The sequence below is a fragment of the Macaca thibetana genome, chromosome 1 (genome assembly GCF_024542745.1).
Source record: "Macaca thibetana thibetana isolate TM-01 chromosome 1, ASM2454274v1, whole genome shotgun sequence".
NCBI classification, from domain to species: Eukaryota; Metazoa; Chordata; class Mammalia; order Primates; family Cercopithecidae; genus Macaca; species Macaca thibetana.
Genome location: NC_065578.1, coordinates 195604926 through 195619296, shown reverse-complemented (window position 1 = coordinate 195619296; position 14371 = coordinate 195604926). Strand labels below are relative to the sequence as shown.

The window sequence follows — 14371 nt, the reverse complement described above, 5'->3', positions numbered from 1 at the left end:
CGACATATTCTGGCACATTCAATTATAAAAGAATCTGCAGCGCCTGCTGTGAAACACTGGTTGACTTTACCCTGTATGATAACTGGGTCTTACCTGAATGTTGATATGTATCTATGTGGTTCCAAATGCTGGAGAAAAAACTCAGTAAGTGGGTAAAGGGAGAAAACCAAATAGCTGCCCTCAACCTAATTCTATCACAAGGTACACTGGCAACCAAATCTGAGGCAAAACCTGTGACAAAGGTTAGATTCTGGCCATGCCCAGAATTTTAGGACATACGAGCTTTTTGCCAATTGGAAAGAGTGGTATTATTCACTTCAAGTTTCGAAACAGCCAGTGACTGATTTAGGAGCATGCTATTTTGATGGTAGACAATAAAACAAAGTGTAATAAATATTAATGTCTATGTTTAAGAAAACAAATCCAACACATTTCATTAAAATAATTCTTTTAATTATTGATGCTTTGAATAAGAAGTCCATTTTACTGAAGTTAGTATAAATTATTTTTCTTAAACAGAACCTGTTTGCTGGATCTCAGTTAAGTTCACTTTGTAGTTTTCAGACACAATGACTCATATTCAACTTTTCTCTTTGCCATTTAAGGATTCAGTGGCTTGATTCCTGACATTTCCTCTTTAAGAAGAATCTTATGTCATCTTCTGAAATCATGTATATGGGTAGTAATATTAGTGTCTTCTCTTCTGAAGATGTGATTCTTTTAATGCCATGTTCTCTTCCCTCTGGTGACCTTAGATCGTAGTAGCACTAGACGCTATTAAGAGATTTGGAGCAGTTGAGGAAGGTTTAGGTAATTGTTAAGAGTAGCAGTATTTTTAAAAAGCTGTGGAGAGTGGTTTTGGAGGGGATTTTGTCCCTGGTTGAAGCTGGTCCATGCTGGGTAAACTTTACTTATAAAAGAATACCAGTAACACACAAAATATTCTTCTCCTCTTTCTTTTGTAATCCAGTTTTGGGGCCAAAAAGTAATCTGTGTGCACATGTGTTTTGATAATACAGTCTCAACTTAGGTGGGGAAATTAAATTCAGGAGTTTCATGACTTTCTTTTGTTCTGAGTATCACTTTAGAGTGTAAAAAGTTTTTCAAAAAGTTCTTTATCAGAAATAGTTTCACTCTATGTTGGATTAACAATACCCAGGATTGTGAGACATAAATCAACGTGAGTAGGAAGCTCCATTTGAGTTTCATCATTGTTTGTCTATCTAGGCAAGATGTATTCAGGCGCACCATAATGGGGGCCAATCTTTTGCACGAGGCTCAGACAGCTCAGGAGGCAGCTGTGGTGAGTGACGCACTCTACCCAGCACAGTGGCTTCCAGAAATAAAGAACACATACTCAAGTACCTTCAATGCCAATGGGCAATTTAAATCTGGTACTCACTCCTCTTCAAGAGCACCACTGGAAACATCTTTGGAATTGATGGGACAAAACTTATTTGATTATAGTGAAGGATATTTCTCTATGAAAATGGCTTCAAAATATGAAAAAAGTAGCAACCACATCTTCCAAGAAATCCAGTAACAGGTCAACTCTATTCGTAAACAAGCAAGCAAACAAACCAGCATGTGACAGAAAACAGGCTAATATTCTGAGATGCTTTCCAGAGAAACATTAAGCCCTTTAAGTGTGTATGAGCCACTTTAAGAAACTTCATAAGTGTTGCTAAATTCGTCACAGTCTGCTTCACCTAGAAAGGGGAACAGAGAGGAAGAATTATTTTGTTAAACTGGGTTAACACATCTTAAAAACTAATTCATCCTAGGGAAGGACTAGATAAAATTTCTGATCTAAAATAAGATTTTGAGTTCATTTCAGCCACCAGAATATACTAAAGAACTGCTTGGGTTTGTTAAAATGCAGATTCCTGAGTTTTGGCTTCAGTAAGTTGAAGGCAGGGCCTAGGAATCTTTATTTTAACAAGCAACCCTCCTCTCCAAGTATGATTCTGATACACTTTGATGAACTCTACTAGGATGTAGCAAGAAGCAGGACATTGCCATGGCTGCTGCTGCTATCTCATTTAAGAATATCTGAAGGTTTAAAAGACAAAAATAGTTGAGAACAGAAGGGGTCCTGAACATCAGGGCAGAAGAGCAGTGATGAGCCATTGCCCAGTGATACTGACCCCAGCTGGCAGGTGAACTTTCCCCCTTCCGGCTGCCACCAACCAGGAAATCCATCTCTAAGTATCGAGACTAGGCAAGTCTGTAATCCATGACCTTTTGTTACCTGTGTGTTTGCTAGGAAATATCTGGATGTGAGCCAGAGGAGATAAAATGAGGCTTAGCACAAACATGCTGCTGCCCAGACTTAACAGTGGTCGGAAGCAATGCTTATGCTTATAAGAACTGCTTATTGGCCAGGTGCAGTGGCTCATGCCTGTAATTCCAACACTTTGGGAGGCCGAGGCGGGTGCATCACGAGGCCAGGAGATCGAGACCATCCTGGCTAACACGCCTCTACTAAAAATACAAAAAACTAGCTGGGCGTGGGGGCGGGCGCCTGTGCTCCCAGCTGCTCAGGAGGCTGAGGCAGGAGAATGGCGTGAACTGGGGAGGCGGAGCTTGCGGTGAGCCGAGATCGCGCCACCGCGCGCCAGCCTGGGCAACAGAGCGAGACTCTGTCTGAAAAAAAAAAAAGAACTGCTTATTCCAGGGTGCCTGCAAATGCTTCGTGTAGACATTTAAGCCCTCCACTCAGCATGCAAACATGCTCACGGGGTCTTCACCCAACAGTCCAATGAGGCAAACCACATTCAGTTAAGCTCCTTATCAGCTCTCACAAGTGGCAGTCTCCGTCTGTGTGAAACAGATTTCAGATGCAGAGGGCTTCGTGGTATTTGGAGGAATGATAACTTCCAAAACCCATCTGGACAAGCCAGGTAAAGTGCCTGCCAAGGTGGGGAAGCTCCAGAATGCCTGTGAGGCCCCTGTGAGTGGTTCCCCAAGAAGATGGGGGCTCTGGTTCTCACAGAGATCACTGTACACTCCCTGGACTACTAAACAGCTCCGGTGGCAAACCTGGTGGGTGGGATTAGTGGGGGCCCTCCTAGACTTGGCGATGGACAATTCCTAGCAGACTGCCCATCCCTCAGGTTCCGGTGCGCTGCCTCAGAAGAGCCACATCCTGCTCTCGCCTTTGGGCCTCCTCTCAGGACAAGGAAAAATGTTCTGTGCTGCAGAAAAGTGCTTCGTTGTCTGAATAATAAAGTGGGAACCTCAAAAGCATCTGTTTTACTCACTTATTCAGTGTGAGACTTATGGGAAAAGAGTTCTGTTTTGTTATTAAACCAGGCACTGCCTTTGGGCATGTTATTTATACAAAGATAACTGCGTTTCAGATATTATGTCCCGTGAAAGTAAACTGTAACTTCAAAGAGCAGGCCTGTCATTCTTAACAGTCATCCTGATCATTTGTTGCCGGGGAATAAGGTTGTAATTGCTACCCCTATATTCCTACGAAGTCAGACGGCTTCGCCAGCCCAGAAGACGATCCCAGGCCCGTGCCTCTCCTGCATGCACAGCAGCAAAACAAGCGCCAGGACTGTCGGATTCTTTATCCCAACAGAGCGTGACAGTGTTTGTCTCAAGTAACGAGCCAGACAATCATTCCTAAACACCTGCTCTGTGACACACGCTGTCCTAGGCCCTGCTCGGAATTTTTTAAAAATAGAAACAAAACAAAACTGAGCTTCACTGTCAAGAAATTTCCAATCATGGTAGGGAGTCAATAGTCAATAGTTCAACATGGAACTGTTCTACAATTGAAAAAGACACAGATTAAATAAATGCTAAGAATTTAAGCCCTCAAATGACCTACAACTTACAAGTCTACCTTAGTATCATCACCATAATCTCCTGAAACAGCAGTCAGTCATTACAAGCAGAATGTGCATTATAAATTACACTGAGTTAGGAGCCTGGCCCACTACCAGTGAGGCAGCCAGAGGAGAAGTACAGCATCATGAACAGAAGTCAGGTGATGGCTCTGGAGCAAGAATGCCGGGGTTTGAATCCCAGCACCACCACTTTCTGACTGCAAGACTTTAGTCCAGTTTCGTCTCTGTGCATCAGCTTTCCATTTCACACATGAGAAAAACAGCACCTACCTGTTGCAGTGGAAGGTTGCGTAAGATAGGGATGTGTTGAGAATAGAATGAGTTAATACATGAAAAGTAACCAGTACAGCACCCAGCCAGTAATAAACAATGGACACTAGCTGTTATTGTTACTGTTCTTATCACCTCCCCAGATATGCCAGAATTCCCTGTGTCACCTGAGAGAAGCACCAGTCCCTTGTATTCCTTCATTTGAACCCTGAACTAACTCCAAAGACTCTGATTACACTCTTCTTTCCTTTCTCTTTCTGTCTTTAGGTCCTGGGCTTCATTTTCTCCCATGGCCTCGTTGGTCTCAGCCTCCTCCCTTCCAAGTACTTCTTGGTGGGATAACCCACAATCCCCACAGGCATCTGTAGTACTGGGGCTGATGGGATGGGGTTACTTGCTCAGACTCAGATGAAGGACGTTCACAGTCCAGGAGCACCTGAGTCTAAGCCTCATGAGAAAATGCCATCATGGGTCATAACTGGGTTCTGTCCAGGGCCCAACAAGCATAGCCTTAAAATGGAGTCTCAACCTGGTATCCAGGCCTGTACACAGAGTTCAGGGGGTCTACGAACTTGGCTCAAAAATTTTTTTTTCGTTTTCATTGGGCTCTAACTGAAATGTATCATTTCCTTCAATAATGAATGTAGGGAATAAACCAGAGGGTGACAGCATATCTGTGACTGTCTCCAACAGAAATAGAGAAATCACAGATACTTTCATATCATGTTACAGGTGTTGCAGATGTCTTAAAATATTGTCTTCAATCCTCACTACTTTAAAAGCACAGAAAAGGCCAGGCACGGTGGCTCATGCCTATAATCCTAGCACTTTGGGAGGCTGAGGCAGGCAGATTGCTTGAGCTCAGGAGTTAGACACCACCCTGGGCAACATGGCAAAACCCTGTCTTTAAGAAAATACAAAAAATCAGCTGGGCGTGGAGGTCTGTGCCTGTATTCCCAGCTGCTTGGGAGGCTTGAGGCACAAGAATTGTTTGAACCCAGGAGGTGGAGCTGCAATGAGCTGAGATGGTGCCACTGCACTCAGCCTGGGTGACAGAGTAAGACTCTGTCTTTAAAAAAAAAAAAAAAAAAAAAAAGGAAAAAGTAATAGATGCATTACTAGATCTTATATTTAATATATTAATAAAACAATGAATTATTATATCACACATTTACAAATATTTTTATAAATGTATTTCATTACAGTTGATTTTCTTTTTAATCTATATATTTTATGTGTTTAAAACATTATTCTGAGAAGGGGTCAGTGCCTTTACCAGACTGCCCAGGGGGTCCAGGGCACATGAAATGGTTAAACCCCCCTTGCTTTAGAAGGCTGAAGATGGCTGTAAGGGCAGCAATCTTAGGTGAAAGATGTGTAAGTACTTACTGAACTGTGACATTATAATATTCTTCCGGTGTCACGATTTTTGGTCCACCAAAGTAGTCCAGGACCCAGATACTGGTTATATTCAACTTAGCAAAGAACCAATTATGGCTGGAAGGCCAGGTTTTCATCTCAGGGTGTCGAATGAATAACGAATGCTTTGCAATATCCATTTCTGTTTCATTCACCTAAAGGACATATATGAAATAAACATTCTTATAGCAGTAACACTTCATTTTCTCATTTGTTGAGAATGTGTGATTTGGCCGGGCACAGTGGCTCATGCCTGTAATCCAAGCACTTTGGGAGGCTGAGGCGGGCAATCATGAGGTCAACTTGGCTAACACGGTGAAACCCCATCTCTACTAAAAACACAAAAAAAACAAAAAATTAGCCAGGCATGGTGGTGGGCGCCTGTAGTCCCAGCTACTTGGGAGGCTGAGGCAGGAGAATGGCGTGAACCTGGGAGGCGGAGCTTGCAGTGAGCCGAGATCGCGCCACTGCACTCCAGCCTGGGCGACAGTGAGACTCCACCTCAAAAAAAAAAAAAAAAAAAAAAAAAAAAGAATGTGTGATTCTAGCATTCTATAAATCCTAAGAGTTTACTTAATTGTAAATCTTGGTCTTAACCTTTTGGAATCAAGAGAAAACAAAGGAAATGTAAAGAATGCAGAGAAGAAAGATTTCAATTGTTGGTGAAAACAGATATAACGAAGTGGGAAACCACTGTAAGTATAATACCAACTTCCATTGGTAAAAAGGCATTTTGAGCTATTAGAATAACCAGCACTAAGTACTATAACATTACTGGTGCCTAAGACATGTAATGTCTAGCATATTTACCCCATAACATGGACATGTTAAACATACAGATGAATGTACTGAAGGATAAAAATGTTTGGAAGCCACATAACAGAACTCAAAAGCATGTGCTGCTCCTCCATCTTTTTCCTGCCAGTGAAGGACACTCAACTACAGAGATGCATCCACAAAGAATTTTCAGACCATAAATAACACTTGTCATTAATGATTGACACATCATTAATGATTAATGATTGACACAGTCAAAAAGCAAATCTGCTGGCTGGGTAATCAGATCAGCACTCCTGACACCGTGCCCACTGCTCTTCCTGAGATTGTATTTGACCTCTTCCCTTCAGCAGGTGATCCAAACTAAATTCACTTCCAGTTTTCAGTAACGGACAGTCCTCTGGTTGGCCTACTTAATATGTTTTCTCTGCTTTAAGCCACTGTTAAAATATGGAGACAAGGAGCCCAGACATGAAAAAACATTATACCAATGTAAAATATAATGGAGAGTCGACGGCTTTGGTCAACCAGATGTTCTTTAGTAAGAATAACTTTATATACAGGAGCTTCATAGTTGTTACATCTGCTTGGTTTCAGAAAATCATTCATTTTCCTCATACCTTATTTGACACCTATATGAAAACAACTTATTAAAACGTTTGGTTTTCATGGAATTACTTCACCTATTAGAATAGAACATGTCCTGACTGGGCATGGCATTCACAAATCAACTGCATTTCACTCTCAAAAGATCTATTCTGCCAGGCATGGTGGCTCACGCCTGTAATCCCAGCACTTTGGGAGGCCAAGGTTGGTGGATCACTTGAGGTCAGGAGTTCGAGACCAGCCTGGCCAACATGGTGAAACCCCATCTCTACTAAAAATACAAAAATTAGCTGGGTGTGGTGATGCGTGCCTGTAATCCCAGCTACTAGGGAAGCTGAGGCACAAGACTCGCTTGAACCCAGGAGGCAGAGGTTGCAGTGAGCCGAGATCACACCACTGCATTCCAGCCTGGGAGACAGAGTGAGACTCTGTCTCAAAAGAAAAAAGATCTTTCATTGTGAATACGATGGTGTTCTGAAACTATCTCCCTTCCTGTAGAATAACTACTTACCTTGGTCACAGTTCCTGACAGTATTATGTGAGCACAAAGGGGACTTTGTGGATCAAATCCATGTTTCTTGCAGAAGTTGGTCTGTGCCAAAGTCATGGTCAGTGTAGCATATGGATTCTCCTGTAGAGAGAAAATGAAGATCCTCTCATGTGAAATATGGTTTCTGGAGAGGTAATAAATTTCAAAAGTTGCATACATGATGTCCCTAGAACTTGACTGGTCTTCCATGAAACAACGAATTGTAAAACATCACCTTCCACTCGGGAAAATAATACTTGGATAGTATCCTGACCACTCCCCAAAGGGGGTGGGGGGTTTTCACATTTAAAATTAACTGACTTGGTAAAAATTATTTCAATATACTTTTTCTGAAACCCTGAATTTAATCCATATTCATCAGAAGAATTATAATTACAGTGACACCCAAATTCAAGGCTGTTCTATAGGCTTCACTGAAAGATTTAAAGGGTTAAACTCTAATACAGAACCACTGCATAAAAACACCACAGTTGCTCAACTGGCTAACTATGCGATTTAAGCAAGAAAGTAGCTGAATCATGCTGCTTGGTTATCTTACATTAGCAGAAACTGTCATGTGATTTCAAAACTGGAGAAGTTGTTCATTCCTGCTTCAGTAAGTCTTACCCCACATTCAAAAAGTAACACAAGTAAAATTCTTAATGCCTTCTTATTCAGACATCAACTTCATAAAAAGCATTGTTGACAGATAGCAAAATTCACACATTGCATTTTAGACTATTTCGGTCTTTAAGCTCTAAGTGTCTTGTGTGGAGAATTGTGCCATTTCACAGTGATCCATCAGAACAGAGAGTCATAAAGAGATTCCTTTGAAATCATTTAGCCAAATAGTCACTGTCTAGAAACTATTAGGCAAGGCACCACAGAAGACCAAAAAGGGGGAGGGGGACACCCAGGTAAACTCCCTCTGAGTTTAGAATCTGGTTGAAAAGGCAGACATAAACAAAAGTGTATGTCCAGCATAGACTGGAGTGATAGAGGAACTATAAGGGGCTTTATAATACATTCAAAACCAGGATAGAAGGTGGGAGGACATATTAAAGGGAGAGGAGATGCTGACTGCAAAAAACACAGAACTGGGTGAGCCTAAGACTTAATGAAAAGCACCAAGAAACCTGATTTGCTGGAAAGAGGGGCCTTCCTACGGGAGGAGGCTGGGGTTGGGAGTGGAGAGGGCTCAAACTCAAGGAGTCTAGATTGTAATTTGTAGGCCAGTTTTAGGCAGTGTTTTCGAAGAACCACCTGCCTGGAGAGCTTGTTAAAATGCTGATTTGGGTTAAAATGTTGAAACAGGCCTCACTCCCAACCTAGATAACTGCAATTTTTTCTTTTTTTTTTTTGAGACGGAGTCTTGCTCTGTCACCCAGGCTGGAGTGCAGTGGTACGATCTCAGCTCACTGCAACCTCTGACTCCTGGGTTCAAGCGATTCTCCTGCCTCAGCCTCCCAAGTAGCTGGGATTACAGGTGTGTGCCACCATGCCCGGTAATTTTTGTATTTTTAGTAGAGACAGGGTTTCATCATGTTGGCCAGGCTGGTCTTGAACTCCTGACCTTGTGATCTGCCCGCCTCAGCCTCCCAAAGTGTTGGGATTACAGGCGTGAGACATCGCACCTGGCCTGCAATGTTTTCTTTAAGACAGCGTCTCACTCTGTCACCCAGGCAGTCACCCAGTGCAGCAGCACAATCATGGCTCATTGTGGCCTCGACCTCCAGGGCTCATGTGATCCTCCCATCTCAGCCTCCGGAGTAGCTGGGACTATAGGTGTGCATCACCACACCCAGCTAATGTTTTTTTAATTGTTGTAGACGTGGGGTTTCACTATGTTGCCCTGGCTGGTCTCAAAATCCTGGACTCAAGTGATCTCCCACCTCAGCCTTCCAAAGTGTTGGGATTACAGGCATGAGCCACCAAGCTGTCCTCTATCTGCATTTTATTTATTTAGAAACAGAATCAAGCTCTGTCACCCAGGCTGGAGTGCAATGGCGTGATCTCAGCTCCCTGCAACCTCTGCCTCCCAGGCTCAAGTGATGCTCTCACCTCAGCCTCCCAAATAGCTGGGACTACAGGCGCACACCACCATACCCAGTTAAGTTTTGTATTTTTAGTAGAGGCGGGTTTCACCATATTGGCCAGGCTGGTCTCAAACTCCTGACCTCAGGTGATCCGCTCGCCTCGACCTCCCAAAGTGCTAGGATTACAGGCTGGAGCCATCGTACCCTGCCTCTATGTGCGTTTTAAACAAACATTCCAGGTAACTCTTCCGCAGCTCTAGGCAGTTGGGTGTTGTTAAAGGTTTCTGGCCAGAGGGCAACGCTGTGACAGGTATTTTTGTTAATCTATTTGGGTAGGCAAGGTGGATGGGGCAGACAGGAAGACTACGTAAGAGTTGTTCTAGTACTTTTAGGCATGAGGTGACAAGCTTAAGGACGAGGTGGCAGGAATAAAGAGGAAGGGGCAAGGATAGAGGCAAAGAAGGCAACAGAAAACTGTCAGGACTTGGGAACCGAGGGATTTGGGGAGGCAGTGAGAACCAACTGGGTTTAATGAGAAAACAGTACTTCCACTAACAGAAATGCAGAAGATCAAAAGCAGCTGGTTTCAGGAGGAAGAGAAAGGACTGGATGTTGAATTTGAGGTGGTGGCAAACTAATGAAGTAAAAATGAACAGCAAGCAGAAATACAGAAAACCCTGAAGAGGTCAGAAATGGACACACATCTGGAAGTGAGTCCTAGTAAGGACTAGAAGAGAGTGTATATACAATGAGAGTGTATACAATGAGAGTGTATACAGTGAGAGTGTATACAGTGAGGGTGTATACATTGAGAGTGTATACAATGAGAGTGTACACAATGAGAGTGTATACAATGAGAGTGTATACAATGAGAGTGTATACAGTGAGAGTGTATACAATGAGAGTGTATACAATGATAGTGTATACAATCTTCTGAGGATCATTACAGGGAACAAAAGGGTAGGAAACTGACTTTGAGGGATACTTATTTTAGTAGGTCAGAGAAAAAAATCAAGAGTGACCAGAACAGAAAGGGCACATCACAAGAAAAGAATGCCAAAACAGAAGGGAGGCTAATAGTAAGAGGTCTTGGTGCAGATAATCAAACCCCAAGATTTCCCTTCTGACTCACTGGCTCTGCAGCCAAACATGGTCCCGCTACAAGCTAACATTAGCAACTCTGTCCTACAGACATTTACTATACAAAAATGCCACAAAGAAAGAGACAGACAAAAGACACATCCCAGTGGTAAGTCCATTTGAAGTTCACAACCTATCTCTAAGTTACAGAGGACAGGCATTTTACACGTGAGAAATGGTCCCAAACCTAGGTCTTCTTGTTCCTTCTGAACGATTTCACCCCGTCAATGAGAAGAAATGCAAAGCACCCTGGAGGTCAGAAGGAGGAAAAGAAAAAAGCAGAAACTTTGACCAGCTAATTGATGGAATCAAGTCAGACAAATTCGGATGTGGCCACTTCTTTTCACTGCCATCATGGAAACCTGAAGCCCTGGGTAGGTTCCTTGCCACTGTCCTATCTATTTCTAGAAACATGAAAGACCTGGGCTAAAGTCCTACCTGACAGCCATTAGCTGGCTGGTCACAGGGTAAGTCCCTGCACCTCTGAGTCTGTGTTTCCTCACTTCTGAAATGGGGACAATAATACCAGGAACTCCCTGGTCACCTCACAAATTTAAATATGATTATGTATTGCTCAACCTCCCTCCTTCCCCATTAGAATCATCAGGGAGTGGTTTGTGGGGCATGGGGGAAGGGGTGTTGTCTTAAAATAAAATGTGTTTTCAATAAAATACCTTGGCATCCCATTGTTAAAGCCTTCTTAAGTGACTGCGATTTGCAGTCAAAGTTGAGCACCGCCGATGGAGTGGAGTGAGTTTGTTTTGAGCAAATGCCTAAAGGTGTGGAATGGGCTGGGAATGAGAAAATGGTGAACTGGGGTGTATCTGCCTTAGCTAAAAGAGGGCACTGCTTCTGTTTTGGCTCACTGTTGCAGGCCCACAGTGTCACTGGATCTTCCCATTTTTCAAGAAAAGTTAGAGATTTACATTTTAAAGTAAAATCTAAATTTTAAAATGTTGGTCACAAATTCAACTTTATTAAAAACAAAACAGAACTTTGTGTGCGCCAAACTGGTCGGTGGGACACATTCAGCTGATGGGCCACCAGCCTGGGATATGTGGTGGGAAGAAAGATGAACCTGAGATGAAACTACGGGTTTGCCCGCTGGCTTTAAACAAGTTACTTAACCTAGGTAGGCCTCAAGTTCTTCATCTGCAGAATGGGGTATATAATACCTACTTCAAATAATTAACAGAAGAGACAATGAATGGAAGGCGAATGGAAAAGTGATGAATCAAGCATCAGTTTCTTACATCCTGTCTTTATCAACAACGCTGTACTTTCAGAGTTGAACTCAAATGTGAGAGCTTTGTCAAAAAGACCCTCCATCAAATCAGGTTTCGTTCCTGGACTCTCTGCGTCTCCGGCCTGCCAAGCTGTGTCTGTGACCCCATCCCTGAGAGAGCAGAGGTCCACCAGAGTTGTAAGTGTAGCCCCGCACCAGAAGGTGGGCAAAGGGCGAGGAAGAGATGGACCTTCAATTAGCTCTGCATCTTACTGAGGAGCCACTATGCCTGTGGAGGCCTAAAGACTGCAGTAATCATTGTAATCGTCCACGACATTGTACATTAGCTTCTTGCTGCAGGAGGGAAAAGCTTAATTCAGAAAGGGTAAGAGAGAGCAAGAAACCCTGAAGTCACATATTAAAGTGCTTAAATACCCAACAATCTCTATGCCCTGTAAAACCTTTAAGAATAGGAGCCCAGGCCGGGCGCCGTGGTTCACACCTATAATCCCAGCACTTTGGGAGGCCGAGACGGGTGGATCACTTGAGGTCAGGAGTTCGAGACCAGCCTGGCCAACATGGTGAAACCCCGCCTCCTCTAAAAATACAAAAATTGGTCGGGTGTGGTGGCACGCACCTGTAATCCCAGCTACTCGGTAGGCTGAGGCACGAGAATCGCTTGAACCTGGGAGGCAGAGGTTGCAGTGAGCTGAGATAGCGCCACTGCACTCCAGCTTGGGCCACAAAGGGAGACTCCGTCTCAAAAAAAAAAAAAAAAAAATAGGAGCACAGTTAATAGAGACACTGTGCCCCAAGATGACTCAGGACCACTCAGGGATGAGAAGTCCTCGGGCTGCTGGCAGAGAATTTATACCCCAGGTGCGTGGCCCAGTCGCAGGGGCGTGTGCGAAATTCCTGGTACCTAGTTGCCCAACACCCGGGACGCTGCAATGCCCACCCGCCAGCGCTGCAGAGAAGCGGCAGACGTTCGAGCCACGCTCCACTTCCCGGGAAGAATTTGGGCCAAGGTGAAGGCTTGCTCTGTGGCCGCCCCGCCCACAGCCCGCCTGGGGAAGCCGCGGGCCCCAGCTCACCTGCAGGTTGTTGACGGAGAGCTGCAGCGGGCTCAGGTAGAAGTAGGGCACGCCGCTGCCCGCGCCCGGGGGCCCGTCGCTGAGCGAGAGCACGTCGGCGAAGGGCCGGCCGCGCACCGCCTCCAGCGTAGAGATGGTGGCCAGAGCGCCCCAGTCGGAGACGTGCGTCACGAAGCGGGCCACGCGCGCCGCGTCCTCGCGGGGTGGTAGCGGCGGCAGCAGCGAGGCCTCGTCCCAGTCCCCGTGGTCCCGGCCACCGCGACCCCGCGCGGGCGACACGAGCAGCGCCAACAGCGTCGACGCCAGCAGGGCGGCGAGCAGGGCGCGCGCGGACCCGCGGGCTAGCCAGGCCATGGCGGTGTCTCCAGCCAGAGTCCCAGGCCCCAACACCTGCAGCGACCCAGCGTGAACCCGGCGCGCCCAGGCCCCGCCTCTCCGCGATGTGCCAATCAGAGCTAAGCACAATGCAGGGGGCGGGGTCCCTCTGCCGTTCCGCAACCTGCGGGAGACGCGATTGGTTCATCCGCCTTCCAATCGCTCCGCCTGCCCTCTTTAAGTATTGTGAATTTGTCCTAAATGGGATATTTGTTTTGTTTTGTTTTGTTTGACAGGCGGAAAAAGAAAGGCTTGAAGAAATCCAGCAACTTGCCCAAGTCGTACTGCTAGGAAAAGACCAGCCTCTTTACACAGGCACACACCCCTCCTTTTAATACCTTTGAAGATGAATAACTGGCATCTGAGAGGAAATGCTGCATTTTCTACCCATGCGCCTCTTTTCTGTTGAATTTACCATCAGCTCCAAAGAACAGCGAGAGTCAAGCAAACACTGACATATAGGTGCTTGGAGATAAACGTTTATTCGATTTGGCCAAAGCGAGAAGGCGGGAGGGCAAGATCTCTCAAATCTGCCTTTACAAAAAGAAGTAGAGAGTCTTTATGCGGCCAGAGAGTCAGGGAGGAGGAGTTTCAGGGAATGAGGGGAAAAGTCTGTGTTTCTTCAATCTCAGATAATTCCTTGAACAATCAGATTTCTGGGTGTCAGAAGCTAGTCTCAATGTACCTCAAAGGACTTATTCCTCCTACAAACTTTTTCGTAACCCTGAAGTTATCTCCTCCTGCTTGAGAAAGACACAGTACATCAGCAGTTTATGATTATGTTGTAGTAACAAGGAATATTGGGCAAAAAGAGAGTTGTTAACATGTGCAAGCAAGGGCCTAATCAGAAGTTTCATTATTTCAGTCACTAACAAATGCTGGGGTGCTGAAATCTCAAGGGGCCCCCTTACACTAGTAGTAAAGTTAGGCAGGAACCCAAAAGTTCAAGACCTTTAAAACATTTTTATTTACTTATTTTTACATTTTTAATTTTTGTGGGTACAGAGTAGGTGTATACATTTATGGGGTACATGAGATAT

The 14371-nt window shown here is 44.6% G+C and overlaps 1 protein-coding gene across 1 annotated transcript; it reads right to left on the bottom strand.

Moving 5' to 3' along the window:
* Positions 1 to 431: 431 nt before the first annotated feature.
* Positions 432 to 13391, bottom strand: CREG1 (cellular repressor of E1A stimulated genes 1). Its single transcript, XM_050768365.1, has 4 exons — positions 12957 to 13391; positions 7444 to 7563; positions 5520 to 5704; positions 432 to 1709 (listed from the first exon to the last, which is right to left on the bottom strand). The coding sequence occupies exons 1-4, from the start codon at positions 13308 to 13310 to the stop codon at positions 1706 to 1708; spliced, it is 663 nt and encodes a 220-aa protein (XP_050624322.1). The 5' UTR covers positions 13311 to 13391; the 3' UTR covers positions 432 to 1705.
* Positions 13392 to 14371: the final 980 nt, after the last annotated feature.